Source organism: Lagenorhynchus albirostris, chromosome 17, assembly GCF_949774975.1.
Source record: "Lagenorhynchus albirostris chromosome 17, mLagAlb1.1, whole genome shotgun sequence".
NCBI classification, from domain to species: domain Eukaryota; kingdom Metazoa; phylum Chordata; class Mammalia; order Artiodactyla; family Delphinidae; genus Lagenorhynchus; species Lagenorhynchus albirostris.
In genome coordinates, this window is record NC_083111.1 from 14,355,071 (window position 1) to 14,371,395 (window position 16,325).

The 16,325-nt window shown below is 43.6% G+C and overlaps 1 protein-coding gene across 3 annotated transcripts in view; it reads left to right on the forward strand.

Annotated features, from left to right (window-relative positions):
* The window catches only part of SULF1 (sulfatase 1), a 139,507-nt gene that overhangs the window by 107,801 nt on the left and 15,381 nt on the right, over positions 1-16,325 (forward strand). For all 3 annotated transcript variants that reach the window (XM_060127816.1, XM_060127818.1, XM_060127817.1), the window contains 6 exons: positions 9,706-9,922; positions 12,179-12,431; positions 13,958-14,054; positions 14,487-14,581; positions 14,893-14,958; positions 15,912-16,084. In XM_060127816.1, coding sequence (XP_059983799.1) covers positions 9,706-9,922; positions 12,179-12,431; positions 13,958-14,054; positions 14,487-14,581; positions 14,893-14,958; positions 15,912-16,084 — 901 coding nt within the window. The remainder of the gene's footprint in view (positions 1-9,705; positions 9,923-12,178; positions 12,432-13,957; positions 14,055-14,486; positions 14,582-14,892; positions 14,959-15,911; positions 16,085-16,325) is intronic.

Here is a 16,325-nt window from a genome sequence, read left to right on the forward strand (position 1 = left end):
GCCTTTTCATACACAGGAATCCCTTTGAAGTGGAAAGAGGTGAGGAGGGAGGTCTCTTGAAGGAAGGGATAAAACCAGGCCTTCATGGCACTCTGGTAAGTCAGTTTTCAAGTGCTTAGTGGAGAAGCTTAGACCTATTCATTATACTCCAATTTGAAGTCTTCAAATCCTTCTTATGGAAGCTCTAAGTATTATTATGATTAAACTCTCAGAATTGTTTTGTAGCTCTAAAATGATTTTTATGAGCCAGCCTCAATAGACTAACTTTACTTCTATTCAGGAGTTGGAAATATTCAGTGTTAAATATATCTCAGGAACATTGGTGATCTTACTATTTCAGCCCTTTAAGTGGCGAGACTTATAACCCTTTGAGAATAAGATACATGGCCTACCTTTCAGTATACAGTTTTGCAAACCTATCCATATGGCTTGCGCTGAAGTTTTCCTATATGTCCTCAAGGACAAATGCAGGATAAACTAGATTATTGGCACAAGCTCTTCACTCATGTGCTGAATGCCAACTATGTTAAAAACTTCACTTTGCTTTTTTACATTAATAGTTTTCTAAACTCGTTTTGCCCCCATGAAATACTTTAATATTTGGCTCCCTGGAATTTTCCTCTGCTGCTTTATTTCTATGTTAATCAGTCTGAATTTGGATTCTATCACATAAATATATGAGAACTTCTCAAAGAGCAATCTCTTTGAGGAGTGCCTGAATTAATGGAGCAAAGAATTAGACTCTTCCCAATGGTGATTTCTTTCTATAGGTGGCGCTCAAACCATAGCTTTAGAATCTGAGAACTGAGAAAATTTTGAGCCTCTTCAAGGCAGTTATTAAATCTGTAGGTCTAACCTGACATAGCAGTATTCTATAAATCTTTATATTTGGCCTTTTGCTCTTTTATCTGGCTCCACTTTGAAGATTATCTTTTTAGTTACAATATCACTGACTTTTAGAAGAAAAGAAAAAAAGTCCAGAGTAATGAGATTGTTCAGGAACAAGGCGACAGCTAAGACTAGAGCTAACCTGCTTGGGTTTCCTTCCCTTGACATGGGTTTCACACATGGCTTGTCCCCTGCTTCCCTTCCTCTAACCAAAGTGAACGGCCTTCCTTCACAGGCAGCACCATCATTTTTTGGTTTGACCTTCTATGTGGTGCAGAGGAAAAATCAGCACCATTAGCCCCATTCCCCTCACTCCTCCTCCCCAAAGAAACAGTGCACCTCCCCTCACCAGACCCCTGTGCCTGGTCACCAAAGGATGGTTTGGGGTCAACGTGGTTGCGGGAAGTGGAGTAAATAGGAAAGAAGAATGTGAAGTTCAAAGGTTTGGCTTAGAATATGGACATCCACTACCTTTTGGTTGCGTGTTCTTGGACAAAAAGCTTAATTTCTCCTGAGTCTTGGGTTTTCTAGCTCAAGGAAGAAACTTGATCTCTGTCTTTGGAGAAGGAAGTGATATTATATATGTAAAGCGCTAGATGAGCTCTAAAGCATGTGCAAGTATTGGATGTTGGGTGTTACTATTGTTCCAGGCCATCTTACCTGTTGTTTTCATTCCTGTGAAGCCAACAGGCAGTTAAAATGGGCCAGGATCCCAGACAGTTGGCATCACTTCACCACGTGAACAAAGCAACCAGCAGGGACTAATTAAGACAGCAGGGACATATGCGTTTGCATTATTTCCATGTTACTGAATTAATACGAGGCTGAACGTGAATTCCCACCACCCTCTCAGCTGGCGTTGCACCCCCAAGCGTATTTACGTACACACTATGCACACACACACACACACACGCATGTATGCACACATGCACCCACTCATGTACAAACTCAACTTCTGTCTGAAGACTTTGGCTCAACAGAGAACAGAGATCAGTGACGCTCAGTTCTGTCTGCACATTAGAATCACCTGGGGAGCTTTCGCAAACACTGACGTACAGCCTCGCTGCAGACCAGTCAGATGAACATGTCTGCAGGTGAGGCCAAGGCATCTGTATTTTTTAACAAAGTTACAAACCACAGACCTGGAATCTGAGAATGTCAAAGTTGGAAGGAGGCTTAGAAGTCTTCTAGTCGAATGATATTCTTTTCCTAATAAGGAAATTTAGATCCAGAAAACTTAAGCCACAAACCCAGTGTCAAAACCTGCATCTCTTCACTTCATGTTCAATCTTTTCTTCCCCAGAACATGCTGCCTCTGCCAAAATAGAAGACAGTAGATTTTTCTCTTTGAAATTGTAAATGGCATTTGCTACCCTGAAGCCCTCACAGCATCTTGGGTAGCAGTTCTCAACCATGACCTCACATCAGAATCACTTAGGCGGCCTTGGAAATGCCCATGTTCGAATCCCAACCCAGACACATTAGATCAGAATCTCTGAGGATGGGACCCAGGTGGCAGTGTTTTTTTTTTTTTCAAGCTCTGGGATGACTCCTATGAGCAGGCAAGATGGAGAACCATTCATGTTGGGTGAGCATGATTGGGTTGTCTTTCCTCTTCCAGGTACAGATATTGACTCCTTAAATAGGAGTTACATAAATGAGAAATTCCTGGGCATTCCATTTTGAAGTACGTTTTATATACTCTCTGTCATTTAAGAGGAAAAAGCAACTTGTTTTCTTTTTGTAAAGCAAATGTCATATCCTTTTGTAAAGTTGTTGAATTCCAGCATCTTTGTCATTTAGTTTGCCTTTCTACTATGGTATCAGTACAAAATAAAAAATCTGTTGAAATTCTAAAAGGACCCCAGCATCAAGCAGAGTAAATTAGAATGTGGCACATTGAGTGTAAGCTGGTTTAGCTCCAGGATCTATGTCGTCATCCTGAAATTACCCCTCTGACCAGAGATCCCTGAGACCCTTTGTGACCAGCTACAGAGCAGGAATAAAAAGACATTTGCCAGTAAGTTCTGGCTAGAATTGTTAGTGTGCCAGAGATGGGCTGCCCGTTTCCAGAAACCCACTGAGCCCTAGTTAAGATCACAGGATGGCTTGTAACCATCCACTGACCCACCTCCCCCTGCCCTGGCTCTTCTGGTTCCAGAGAAGCCGGCCAGAAAGATTGAGTCCCCAGTGCCTTGCTCTGGCTGAACTCTCATCTGCACAGGAGCCCAGTGTGGAAGGCAAGCCTCCTCCTATCTTCAGCCTGCACTGAAGGATGAGTCCGAACAGTTGGGCATCTACCTAGATGCTCGGCTTCTTTGCATTTTTCAAAATATAAATCACAGGGTTAAACATCAAACCGTATTTAATAATGTTCCAAACAAGTCAGAAACAGACAAACGTTAAGGACAGACACTTTCTCCATCAACTACATAATGTGGCCCCACCTTATTTAATTTTTACTCTCATTTCCCAATACGCCCACCCTGTCTCGGAAACATAACATTCTCACCTGCACGTAGGTTGTCACCTCTGTCTTCCCAGGTGCCATTCCCTCAACCGAGGCCCACCTGCAGCCTCACACTCTGCCCCAAACCACTCTCCTTCCGTGTTGGTGTCCTCATCCATTGGTATTGCATCCTGGGTCCACTGCTTGCTTGGTATGTGACCGCGGGCAAGTTGCTTAACCTAACTCTGCCTCAGTTTCTTCATCTGTAAAATGGGCGTAATAATAGTACCTGCCTCTGGGAGTTACTGTAAAGATTATAGGAGTTAAATATATCAAGCAGCTGGAGTAGTCCTTGGCACATAGCAAGCACTCAGCAAGTACTGGCTATTGATGGTTAGCCAAGGTCAGTTCACCAGTTTTACTTTCCCTCATTCGCAAGAACCATACTTCTTCCAGCATTCCAACACTGACTTTTACAAACGGTTATTCACATTAAAATCTAAAGGAGGAAACATTTTCTCTCTCTTCTGCTTTTCTCTCTCCCCTTTCCCCTCCCCAGTCCCATCTTACCCCATCTCAGAGAAAGCAGGAGATAAATCTCAGCACAAGCAACTTTATTTCATATTTGTGAGAAAGTTTGACAATAGCTTGAGTTAGTAGTGATTTGAACAAGGATGCTTGTGTGGGCTTATATTCCCCAGCGTTGAGATGAAAATTCTTTTTTTTAATTGAAGCATAATTGACATATAACATTATATTAGTTTCAGGTGTACAACTTAATGATTCGATATTTGCATATATTGTGACGTGACTGCCACACTAAATCTAGTTACCATCCATCACCGCACAGTTAAAATTTTTTTTTAATTTTTTTTTATTGTGGTAAAAATCACATAATATAAAACGTACTATTTTAACCATATTTAACTGTACAGTTCAGTGGCACTAAGTACATTCACACTGTTGTACAACTCTCACCATCATCCACCTTCCTAAACTGAAACTCTGTCCCCATGAAACACTAACTCCCCCTCCCCCTCCCCACCCTCCCCCCACCCCTGGTATCTACCAATGTACTTTCTGACTATGAATTTGACTATTCTAGGTACCTCGTATAAGTGGAATCAAACAGTATTTTTCTGCACCTAATGTATATTGGAATGCATTTTTTAAAATTTATTTTTGGCTGCATTGGGTCTTCGTTGCTTTGCACGGGCTTTCTCTAGTTGCAGCGAGCGGGGGCTACTCTTCATTGCGGTGCGCGGGCTTCTCATTGCGGTGGCTTCTCTTGTTGCAGAGCACGGGCTCTAGGCGCGCGGGCTTTAGTAGTTATGGCTCGCGGGCTCTAGAGCACAGGCTCAGTAGTTGCGGCGCACGGGCCTAGTTGCTCCACGGCATGTGGGATCTTCCCGGACCAGGGCTGCATTGGCAGGGGGATTCTTAACCCCTATGCCACCAGGGAAGTCCCTGGAATGCATTTGTAAGGTTAACTTAATATATGTCCTGCAAACAGATGGTACCTTCTTTTTTCCTCCCCCTGTGCTATACAGTAGGCCCTCACCAGCCATCTACTTCATACACAGTAGCGTACATAGGTCAATCCCAAATATTTTTTCCTTGTGATGAGAACTTTTAAGATTTATTCTCTTAGCAACTTTTAAATGTGCAATAGAGTGTTATGAACTGTAGTCACCATGCTGTACATTACACTCCTGGGGATTTATTTATTTTATTACTGGAAATTTGTACCTTTCGACCCCCTTTGCCCATTTTGCGCACCCTCACCCTAGATGAAAATTCTAAACACATGCAGGTAACTGCTTTCCATGGTGCTGGCACTGGCTTAAAGGATAATCAGGTTCTCAGAAAACTACTGTCTTGCGGTTGCATCTCAGAGGCTATAATTTGACCCGAATTAGGACCAAATCCATGTAGTAAGACATATAATAATAGAAAACTAATGTGCGTGTGTGCCTGTGTGTAAAATTAAGCTTTCATTGCAGTGTATCTTCGAACAAGTTGTAGCCAAAGTTTTTTTCTTCCTCATGAAAATGGGTATAAGTAGGTCTAAATAAGAATACAGAACATTCCTAATCAATCTGAGAAATATATACAGTTCAAAACATAGAAACTGGGCTTCCCTGGTGGCGCAGTGGTTGAGAGTCCGCCTGCCGATGCAGGGGACACGGGTTCGTGCCCCGGTCCGGGAGGATCCCACGTGCCGCGGAGCGGCTGGGCCCGTGAGCCATGGCCGCTGGGCCTGCGCGTCCGGAGCCTGTGCTCCGCAACGGGAGAGGCCACAGCAGTGAGAGGCCCGCGTACCGCAAAAAAGAAAAAAAAAAAAAAAAAAAAAAACGTAGAAACTATAATGATGCCGTAGTGGTCACTTCAGGAAAGGGAGGTAACCAAAGTTCTATCACCATCTCCTACTATGCTGAGCATTTTACATGGAGCATTTTACACCTGAAAACTCTTCTAAAAAATAGATATTATGCCCATGTAAACATGAGTTTCAGACAGGAAAGTAACTTGACCGAAGTCGCACAGTTAGGAGGGTGACGCTCGCAGTCTCCCCACTAAATCCTAATTACTGTATTTAAGACAGTTCACAGCCAGGGAACAGTACTTGCCCAAGGATTGGGTAGCCCTATTAAAGGTCAATTCTAATAGTTGTCCTCTGGATTCGTGGAGTGCATCTTTTCCTCAGAACTCTGAAAACACTCAGCAATTTATTCTCATGACATATCCTTAAAGCCAGGAGGAGCAAGTATTATTTTACCAGATGTGGAATCTGGAAGAACAAAGAGATTCTGCAGTTTGCTCAAGGCCATAGAGTTAGCAGCAAAGGAAGATTAAAACTGAGGTCTTCAGATCCCTAACTCAATACTTATCTCCACTAAAAATGGCTGCCTCTCATCAAGTTTACATTAGATCAAATTCTTTAAATAATAAACTGTGTGTAACAATCATAAGAATAAGAATAATAGCAGCTACCTTTGTTGATGGCCTGCCCTGTGCTAGGTTCTTCCTGTGTGTTATCTCTAGTGCTCAAATGACCCTGCAGAGACTTAGATTGTGTAGCTGAGTTGCCCCAGGCCCCACAGCAATGTGATAGAGCTGAGAATTCAAATCCAGGCTTCTCTGGCTTGAAAGTCCAGACTTTCCCACTAAGCGACATCAATATGGGTATGAAATGCCCGTCCCAAGTCCCAGGCAGCATATAGGTGATATTCACTACTACAAAACCCTACTCCAATAAATGAATTATGGTAGCACTTTAGGTTATTGTGAACATTAAATGAATAAATCTTTACATAAAGCACTCTACACCAGTACCTTCTATCGAGTAAGAGTTTAATAGGTGATGATAATGTGACATTTCTCATTAGGTTGGCTTCCACCCAAGCAGCTGCACACATGATTCCTTGAACCAAAATAGCCAACCTCCTCTTCTTCATCAGGTGTGATTTACCTTAAGTTACATATAATCCGTCAAAAACACTTAGACATAATTGTTCAATGGAGCGATTCAACGCTGAGCTAACTCCAGGGAACGATTCAGGAGTAAGAGACTTGGTCCTTGCCCTTCATCCCAAGTTTCAGTGTAGTTGGAAAGGCTAAAATGGAATCATAATAACTTTGGAATGATTGAAATAGTTTTATCGAGCGCCTCGCCCACAGTAGATGTACAGAAACATTTGTGGAATAAATGTGCGCTAAATTGTCAGCACAGACTCATACGTCAGAGAGGCAGGAGGAGGATTGAGATGGTGTCCCAGAGATCAGAAGAGGAATTTGCAGGAGTGAGTGGTTGGAGAAGATGGGCAAAACTGGATCTGACCATTAACTGATTTACCGAGAAAGTCCAAAAACATAGACGAAAGCGAGGCAGCTTTCGAGCGAGGCAGTCTGTATTTCGGAAGGGCGCTGACCTAACGAAGCTCATTTCTGAGGCTGATTCCACGTCGCATTAGCCTCGCCTGAGCTCAGGCTCTATCTGACTCTGGCAACTCTTCTGCGATGCAAAGTCATCTCATTATTTAGAGGCTGTAAATGGCTTGCCGCGTGTTTCAGAGCAATTCTTTTTTTTTCTTTTAACATCTTTATTGGGGTATAATTGCTTTACAATGGTGTGTTAGTTTCTGCTTTATAACAAAGTGAATCAGTTATACATATACGTATGTTCCCATATCTCTTCCCTCTTGCGTCTCCCTCCCTCCCACCCTCCCTATCCCACTCCTCTAGGTGGTCAGAAAGCACCGAGCTGATATCCCTGTGCTATGCGGCTGCTTCCCACTAGCTATCTGCCTTACGTTTGGTAGTGTATATATATCCATGCAATTCTTTTAAAATTCTCTTTCTCCGCCTCCCTCTGTAAACTCTCTAAGTAAGATGACCGTTTAGTTGCCACTATTTCCAGGTTTGATTGCTCAGCCATAAAAACTGTCATAATATTGGACACTAAGATGACTGTGGCCAGTGTGTGGTAATTATATTTCATTAAAATTCCTAGTATGCTTGCCGGTGAGAAGGTTTTCAAAGCCTCTAGATAATTACTCTATCTAATAGGGTCTATGGCTTGTTCAGAGAGTCCGTGGTACAGAAAATAATTGGCTTTTTTGTCAGTGACTCCTGTTTCATACAAGAATGTGTGCAGGTATATGTATGTATGTGGTGTTTGTGGGTATATGTGTGTGTGTGTGTGTACATGTGCATGCATATATGTATGTCTATTTGAGTTTGTATGATACATCATCCATGCCAAGGACCATGCCAGACCTTACGTGTGGTTAAATTCAACTCTTCAGAAAAGAAACACACTTTCTCTTTATCTCTATCCCATAGGAAATCAACAAGGAATTTGGCTAATGGGAAAATGCAGGTTGTAATCAAAATATGCTAAGTCACTAAAAATTTTGCCTATATTTTTGTGTTCTACAGGAATCTACTTGTCCCTTCAGCTCTTACAGGGCAAAAAAAAAAGAAAAAAGAAAACTTTTAATGCATTGTGGTTATAAAACTAAGGAAGGTTTTCTGGGCTTCCCTGGTGGCGCAGTGGTTGAGAGTCCGCCTGCTGATGCAGGGGACACGGGTTCGTGCCCCGGTCCGGGAAGATCCCACATGCCGCGGAGCGGCTGGGCCCGTGAGCCATGGCCGCTGAGCCTGCGCATCCGGAGCCTGTGCTCCGCAACGGGAGAGGCCACAACAGTGAGAGGCCCGCGTACCGCAAAAAAAAAAAGAAAAAGAAAATACATAACTGGCACAACCAATGCATAATTTTACAAATATTATTGCTTTGGCCACAGTTTAGAAATGTGTCTGTTTAAAGAAAAGAAGTATCAATAAAAATTTTACACAGGTGACACTCATACATGGAAGGGAAAAAAAGACACAAGTTTGATAATACTACACTGTAGCATGTTGTAACAAACACGATCAGTTTAAAATAAAAGTCATCGTTCTTCCTATTTGCCAGATTAACATTTTAGGGAGGGAGAAAGGGGAATATGAAAAGTAAAAGGAAGGTTATTAGATCTTTAAGTCAGTTATAGAGGATCACATGAAAGCACCCCCAGGCAAAGCTCTGTTATTGCAGCCAGGTTTGATACTCACGAAACAGGGTGGGGGGCACTGAGACCCGATCCTGGGGCATACTCATCCGGAATTTAGCCTGCAAGCTCTATGGCTGTCTTGAGACAAAGCTCGAACTAGAAAACCCAGGCCCAGATCCTCACGCGTGTCTCTGGGGAGGTGAACCTTTGCCTCTTTAGGGAGCGGCTTGTTCTGCTGGCTGTGCGCTGTTTGTAGAAGGATAAGAAAAAGCACAGAGAAAGCCTGGCACATCTGCTCATGTCTGGGCTGTATGAGCTTCGCCTTGCCCCGTGATGGACTCAGATTAAACTCACCTCTGTCTTCCTCATGTGCCACTCTTCCCGGGCTCACATTAGAAAATTCAAAGACAGAGAACAAAGCAGCCACGTTTGTTTTTCCAGAAAAAGAAGGGTCTGGTGAAAACAGCCCTGACAGCTGTGCTCTGTGGCTTGGTGAGTTAAGTAAGGGCTTTTACATGTTTCATTCAAGACTCTGTTTAGACTGGGTGCTGAGGATTTATATATCAATTTTTGGGCTCTGGTGTCATTGAGGTAGCTCTGATTTCCCATGACTTTGTGGTCATCTGTATTTGCCTGCAGTGAAGGAAATACCTAAGAGAACAGGAGTCAACGTAGTCCAGGGTCACTGAAAAGCTGGCCTTTTGTCCTTGGCTCTTTTTAAGCGTGCCGCCGGGGTTCTAAAAACAAAAGCAGCAGTCTTTAATCAGGAACACCTGACTCGGGATGGGTAACTTGCTCTCACGTTGGCTTTTGCAGAAGTGGCGGTGTGTCGAGGATGCGTCTGGCAAGCTTCGGATTCACAAGTGCAAGGGGTCTGGTGACCTGCTTGCCGTCCGGCACAGCACGAGGCCCCTCTTCTCTCGCAGCTTCCACGACAATGACAAAGAGTGCAATTGTGGAGATGCCGGTTATCGGGCCAGCAGAAGCCAGAGGAAGAGTCAGAGGCAGTACCTAAGGAACCAGGGGACCCCGAGTAAGCCATTCGCTGTGACTCTCTCAGTGGCAGCCCAAGGCCTTTGGGAATGGATGTTAGGGAGACAAAAACGTCTTGATCCATCTACATGTTAGATATTATCAATGCACAGGTTTGGGGCTAAAAGCAAATAATAGTTCTGTTTACAATATGAAAGCCGAGGTCATTTGAAATTTTGCTTTGTGAATATTAAGCTTAGGATGAAAATATATTCAGTAAAAGCAGCAGACACAAAACATGCACACTTAAAAAAGAAAGAAAAGAAAAATCCGAGGTTTCAGTGCTTGTGCATTTAACTAATAGGAGAAGCATGAATGCTTTTTTAAACGGCATATCTGTTTTAGGATGATATATGTTTCTAATTCCTCTTATTGACTGGCGGGGTCAAACTAGCCAAATTCAGCATGAGAAGCAGTGCCTAGCATCTTCATAAAAACTCTTCTCAGGCAGCTATCTGATTCCTATGAAGCGGCACCTTCCATAAAAGAGTGAGAGTCTAGTGCCATCTAGTGGCGTAATGTGAAAAGTGACTTTATTTATATGATAACGCCTTTCTGAACTGGTTTTGGAAAGCAGGATACATTAAATTAAATTCCATGCCCAAAACCAGGGAATCAAATCATTCACTAGAGTGCAATGGAAGCTCTTAGAACAGGCTTTTTTATCCTGGCCTTCACAGATGAACTTTATAGGATCATGAGCCTCTAGCATTTTATCCAAAATTTTAAGTATATTCTATGTGTATATATGCACATGTTTCTGGATGTCCGTAACTTTCAACAAAATATTAAAGGAATAAATAACCCCAGAGGCTGAAAATCATTGACTTTGGAGATTTTCCTCTTGAGAGAAAATGCCAGGTTTAATAATTCACACAAAGATTTCAAATGGGAAAACGACAAGGGACAGGACCCCTGACCCTCTCCCTTAACAGAAGCCATCTCCAGTGTCCAGCTTGGAGGTGGGGGAAGCCTCTTTTCTCTCAAGAAGTTCAGTTGTCGCTCCCCAGGCACTGACCATAAAACACACTGACTTTTCCGTGTGGAGCACAAGCGCAAGAAGTCTGGGGGCACTTTTTCAAGCCACGTGGAGTATTGTGTGTTCGAGAACGGGAATGAATGCTCTTCTTTTGCGTCATGATGGAAGCGCTCTCAGTGATCCAATGCACAGGGGCGTTTCCTCTGAGAGCTGCATCCTGCAGAGAACGAAATGATTCTGATCTCACAGCCCATGTGCTCCCTTTCTTCCTGCTTTCGCAGCGGGCTGGACACATAAGGCCACTGAGTGGCCCCCCCCGACCCCCCGCAGAGCCTGAGTGCATCTGATCGGCGGGGAGCAGTGTGTGCATGTTAAAGCTCTTATCTAGCCCACAATGAGCCTTGACAGTGGTCTCTGGTGACCAGAGAGCACACTCATCTCCCCCTGGCGTTACTGTCCATCGGCCAGGCATTTAGTTGGCTGATGAAAGCATTTGCAAAATTTAATTTTTCTTAGAGCGATCTTCTACTATTTGTGCAAATAGAAGGTGTCTGGAGCCTTCACCGTTTTGAGAAAGCAGCCCAGTGTCGTGGGGAGACTGTAATCTTTAGAATCTGATAGGTTGTAGTCTGAGATCCCACAACTATTGGCTGCGTCACCTGGCAAAAGTACGTAACATTCAAAGCTTCAGTTTTTTCATCATAATATAAAGATGGTAACAAATTCATGAGCCTGTTTTGACAATCTGATAGATTTTTTAATGTGAGGATTTATTGGCATAATTCCTGTCTTTCATGATTGTGCATTAGAGATAAGGACGATGGGAATAATATATAGCAAAAGCTCATTATAGTCATTACTATTATTAATAGTTTTATTATTAAAAACTAATTATAGTCATTACTATTACTAATAGCTTTATCTGAACTGCTTTGTAGTTCACTTTGAAAACTTGATGTAGAAGTTCACAGCCTGCCCTAAGGGGAAAGGGTCTTAGAGATCACCTGGATCTACCCCCTCACTTGAGGGATGAAAGGCCTGAGACCCAGAGAAACACACCATCCAGCACACTGCTCTGCACTTGCAAAGCCAGGACCATAGCCTGCCTCTCCCGGTGTGGATTCCCCTGGGCCGGCCACTGCACCATGATGTGCCCCTCAGCAATGCAGTGTGTGCTGCTTGCCCCGTCGCAAAATGCTCACCAAGTCTGGCGATCATCTTCTTCCCTCCTAAACTACACCTGGCCATCCGTGTTAACCTGTCTTCCCTTATTTCCAGAGTACAAGCCCAGATTTGTCCATACCCGGCAGACACGCTCCTTGTCAGTCGAATTTGAAGGCGAAATATATGACATAAACCTGGAAGAAGAAGAACTGCAAGTCCTGCGACCACGAAACATTGCCAAGCGTCACGATGAAGGTCGCCAAGGGCCCAGAGGCCGCCAGGCCACCAGCGGCGGTGATGGGGACGCGATGCTGGCCGACAGCGGCAATGCCGTGGGCCTGCCCGCCACTGTCCGAGTGACGCACAAGTAGGAAGGCTTTGTGTTCACGGGGATTGAGTTCAGAGTCATCCCTCCGTATCATACGATTTTGCCCCTTTACAAAAAGCGGTATCACTCAGCAGTGCGGTGTTCCCAGAGCTGGCCGCTGTGATACACACCTGGGGGTTCAAGAAGCAACAAGGGGTCCAAACAGTCATAGATTTGGACGTTTGCTTTGGGTCAGTTTCACATGAAGGCTGATCAGCTGGGCGTTCAGCCAGAGTGATGCCGTCACATCTTGACTCAGCAGGAGTGGAGTTCTGCCCTGAAGCACTTACCTTTGTGGAGTCTAGAAAACACATGGAAAACATTACCGGGGCTGGAAGGGCTCTCGGTGCTGCACGGGCACTGCGGCTCAGAGCAGTTACAGCGTTAGGCTCTCAGAAATGAAACACAGCCCAAGGGAGGACTCTGGGTCCCGGAGAAGCTTCCAGAAAGATGGCGTGGGTTGAGGATGGATATGAGATGCAGAAACACCTGACCTCTCCAGATCCCAGAGAGTCACAGAGATGGGGAGGGAGGAGATTCCCCTCGGCTTTAACCGACTGCCCTGGGTCTTCAGTTCCTTCCAAAATCTGTGTGCTCTCTTGATAGAGAAATCTTTTCTTTCTGAATTTATTAGCTGGATCTTTGTTTTCTCTTTCATTTCATCACTTTAGGGAGGTGGGGTGCTGTGAGCCCTGCCAGCATCTTTATCTCTGGGACGGGTCTCCTGGTGCCCGCAGTGGTTATGGTTCCAGAGGCTAAAAGATTGAGACCCGCGTTTGTTTCTCATTCAGTGTTGATTTGCTCCCCCATCCCACCTGCTGTCCATCCCTGGGGCTGCTTCTTTGCTTCAAACTTAATGGGACACCTCAGGCAGGCTCTCTGTAACAAAATGAGTGGGACGAATAACCACCTTCTATCTCTGTATTTCTTCGCATCAACCATTTCCGTTACAACTGTGAGAACATTTTTTTCCCTACAGTATTTGGTGGGGCTTTCAAAAATGGAGGGTTTTTTTGGGAGGGGTGATATTTGTTCATGGGGGCGTGAATATTGAATGTTGCCTTGATCTTTGTGATGAATGACGTCTCTCTGATACCATCCTCTGTCCTCACCAGTAGCCAGGAAACATTCCCACTTATCCTTGTCTGTAGCTCAGCTCCAGGTAACTGCTTGCATCCAGATTAAACAGTTAGAGCAGCGGTCCCCAACCTTTTTGGCACCAGGAACCGGTTTCATGGAAGATGATTTTTCTACATGGGCGGGGAGGGAGCAGGGGATGGTCTAGGCGGTGTTGCGAGCGATGGGAAGAGATGGGGAGAGGCAGATGAAGCTTCACTCTCTTGCCCACCATGCACCTCCTGCTGTGCCACCCAGATCCTGATAGGCCGTGGACCACTACTGGTCCATGGCCTGGGGGTCGGGGACCTCTGGTGTAGAGGATAATGAAGTTCCCTTGGCTATTTTTAATTGCTTTTTAATATTAGAATAGAAACCTGTTTCTAATGTTGTTTGCTTGGTTTTTGCAGATGCTTTATTCTTCCTAATGATACAATCCATTGTGAGAGAGAACTTTATCAATCAGCCAGAGCCTGGAAGGACCACAAGGCGTACATTGATAAAGAGGTGAGCCATGGCCATGTACTTGGAAGGTATATTCCAAAAGCGCACTCCACTTGCCAGCCCTGCTGTGCACACTCATCTTTTTTATAATTATGTGAAGAGTAGAAGAACAAGCTGCTTCTGCTTCTCCAGTGATACCGTGATATTCCTGACTGAAAACAAAATAGAAGGTGAAAAAAGCATGACCTCTTGAAATCTCTGTGCGCAAAATCATTCAATTATAAAAGAGGCAGCTGTTAATGTTTATTATAACACATCGGTTGGAGTATAGAGGTAGACATATTCTATGCCCAGCTTGTTTCCAAATTAATTATCACCTCAGATGAAGAGCTGTAATTGTGTAGCTGTAAACACGGAAAATAGGGTGGAAAGAAAGAGGCTTTGTATAGAAAATGTTGATCTTAAAATGCCGCGGTTGACATGCGTGTTTTCCAGATTGAGGTTTTGCAAGATAAAATTAAGAATTTAAGAGAGGTGAGAGGACATCTAAAGAGAAGGAAACCTGAGGAGTGTGGCTGCAATAAACAGAGGTGTGTGTGTGTCCATCCATGGTCTCATTTTCTCACAAGCTGCAGTGATGCACAGTAGGCTCGTTTCTCTCTTTTACCAATAGAAAGCTTAATAAATTGATATCATATATTGTAATGATCTAAACCATGTATGTCAAATTAAACACTCATAAACCTAAGCAGAAGCTTAAAAGAAAAGTCCCATTTACTTAGAAGATTGTTACATACAACAAAATAACTGCCTACCTTGTATTCTTCTTCCATTTTATAAATCAACTGTTTGATCAAATGCACAATTATGAAGACTCACTTTTCAACCTTCTTGCCTGCAGCTATTACAACAAAGAGAAAGGTGTGAAAAAGCAAGAGAAATTAAAGAGCCACCTTCACCCATTCAAGTAAGTAACTGTTTTTGCCACATTTGCTGGGAGTGGAGGACGTTTTGCAGGGCCTTTCTGAAAGGCTGCCTGGACTCCTGTGTTCCAAGTGGTGCTGCTTAAGAAAAGTAGATGCAACTGGGAGGGCATTAGCTCAAGAAGTTGAAAACAAGCCCACGTCTTGCCAAGGGACCATGGCAATCGATATTTTTGGAATCCCAGGAGGGGGCATCATTTGAAGTTCTGCTCTAATTGTGTGTGTGCTCTCTGCTGGTGTATCGGCTGGTATCTAGATTGTACTCCATGCACTGCTTTCTGTGGACAGTGATTAGGAGATGTGGACTCGCTGAATTAGGTCTGTGTGTTCTGCAGAGCAGCATGCAATTGTGTTGAATTCTATAAGTTGGAAGAAAAAGACATCTTTTTAAAATAATCGTAAAATGTGCGTGTAAAGGGAATTTAATATTTGAGCCTCAACAAAATTTGAGCCCTTCGTGGAAAGATCAAGATAATAAAAAAAAATTTTTTTAATTCTTTCCAAGCCTATTTTGTAGGATTTGTCAAGAGAATTTTAGAAACTAATTCAAGTCATCTAATCCGACCAATCATTGACTTCATGGCTGATAGATACCGGGCCACCAGGAAGTTAAGCCACTTGCCCAAAGGGCATGGCCAACAGGATCTACTGATTCACATTGACATTTATTTCCATCAATGTTTGCATGTCAATAGGAGGAAAATGTCAATCCTGTTAAGATTCAGTAAAATTCTAAGAGCGTTGTCACTTCATGAGTTTGTCTTCAATATTGCTGCTTATATTTTGTGTTTGGAGGCCCTCTGAAAAAGTAAGGCCATCTATTGTTGTGTGTCTACTATCTTGTGCCTAAATATGTGTGTGCGGTTCATAGCAACAATCCTGTTTTTACTTGAGAAAGTGCTTTCTGATCATTAAAAAGTCCCTTATATTGGAATAGAGAAGCCGCTCAAGAAGTAGACAGCAAACTGCAGCTTTTCAAGGAGAACCGCAGGAGGAAGAAAGAGAGGAAGGAGAAGAAACGGCAGCGGAAGGGTGAGGAGTGCAGCCTTCCTGGCCTCACCTGCTTCACGCATGACAACAACCACTGGCAGACAGCGCCGTTCTGGAATCGTGAGTTGCCCCATCTAACTGCCACTTCCTGCCACCATCCCGACAGCCAGCAGCTCGTGCCCAGTCACTTAGACTAGGAATTCAGCAGCTTGAAACCAGGAATCTAGAAAGATTCTAGATGAAAGCATCATATCATTGTCTATACTGACAAATAGAATCATTTTGCCCAAAGTTACGTTTTTCTTTAGAAATTTTTATTTTGACGTTTTGTTTGAAAATGCCCAGCTCTCCGTGGGTTTTT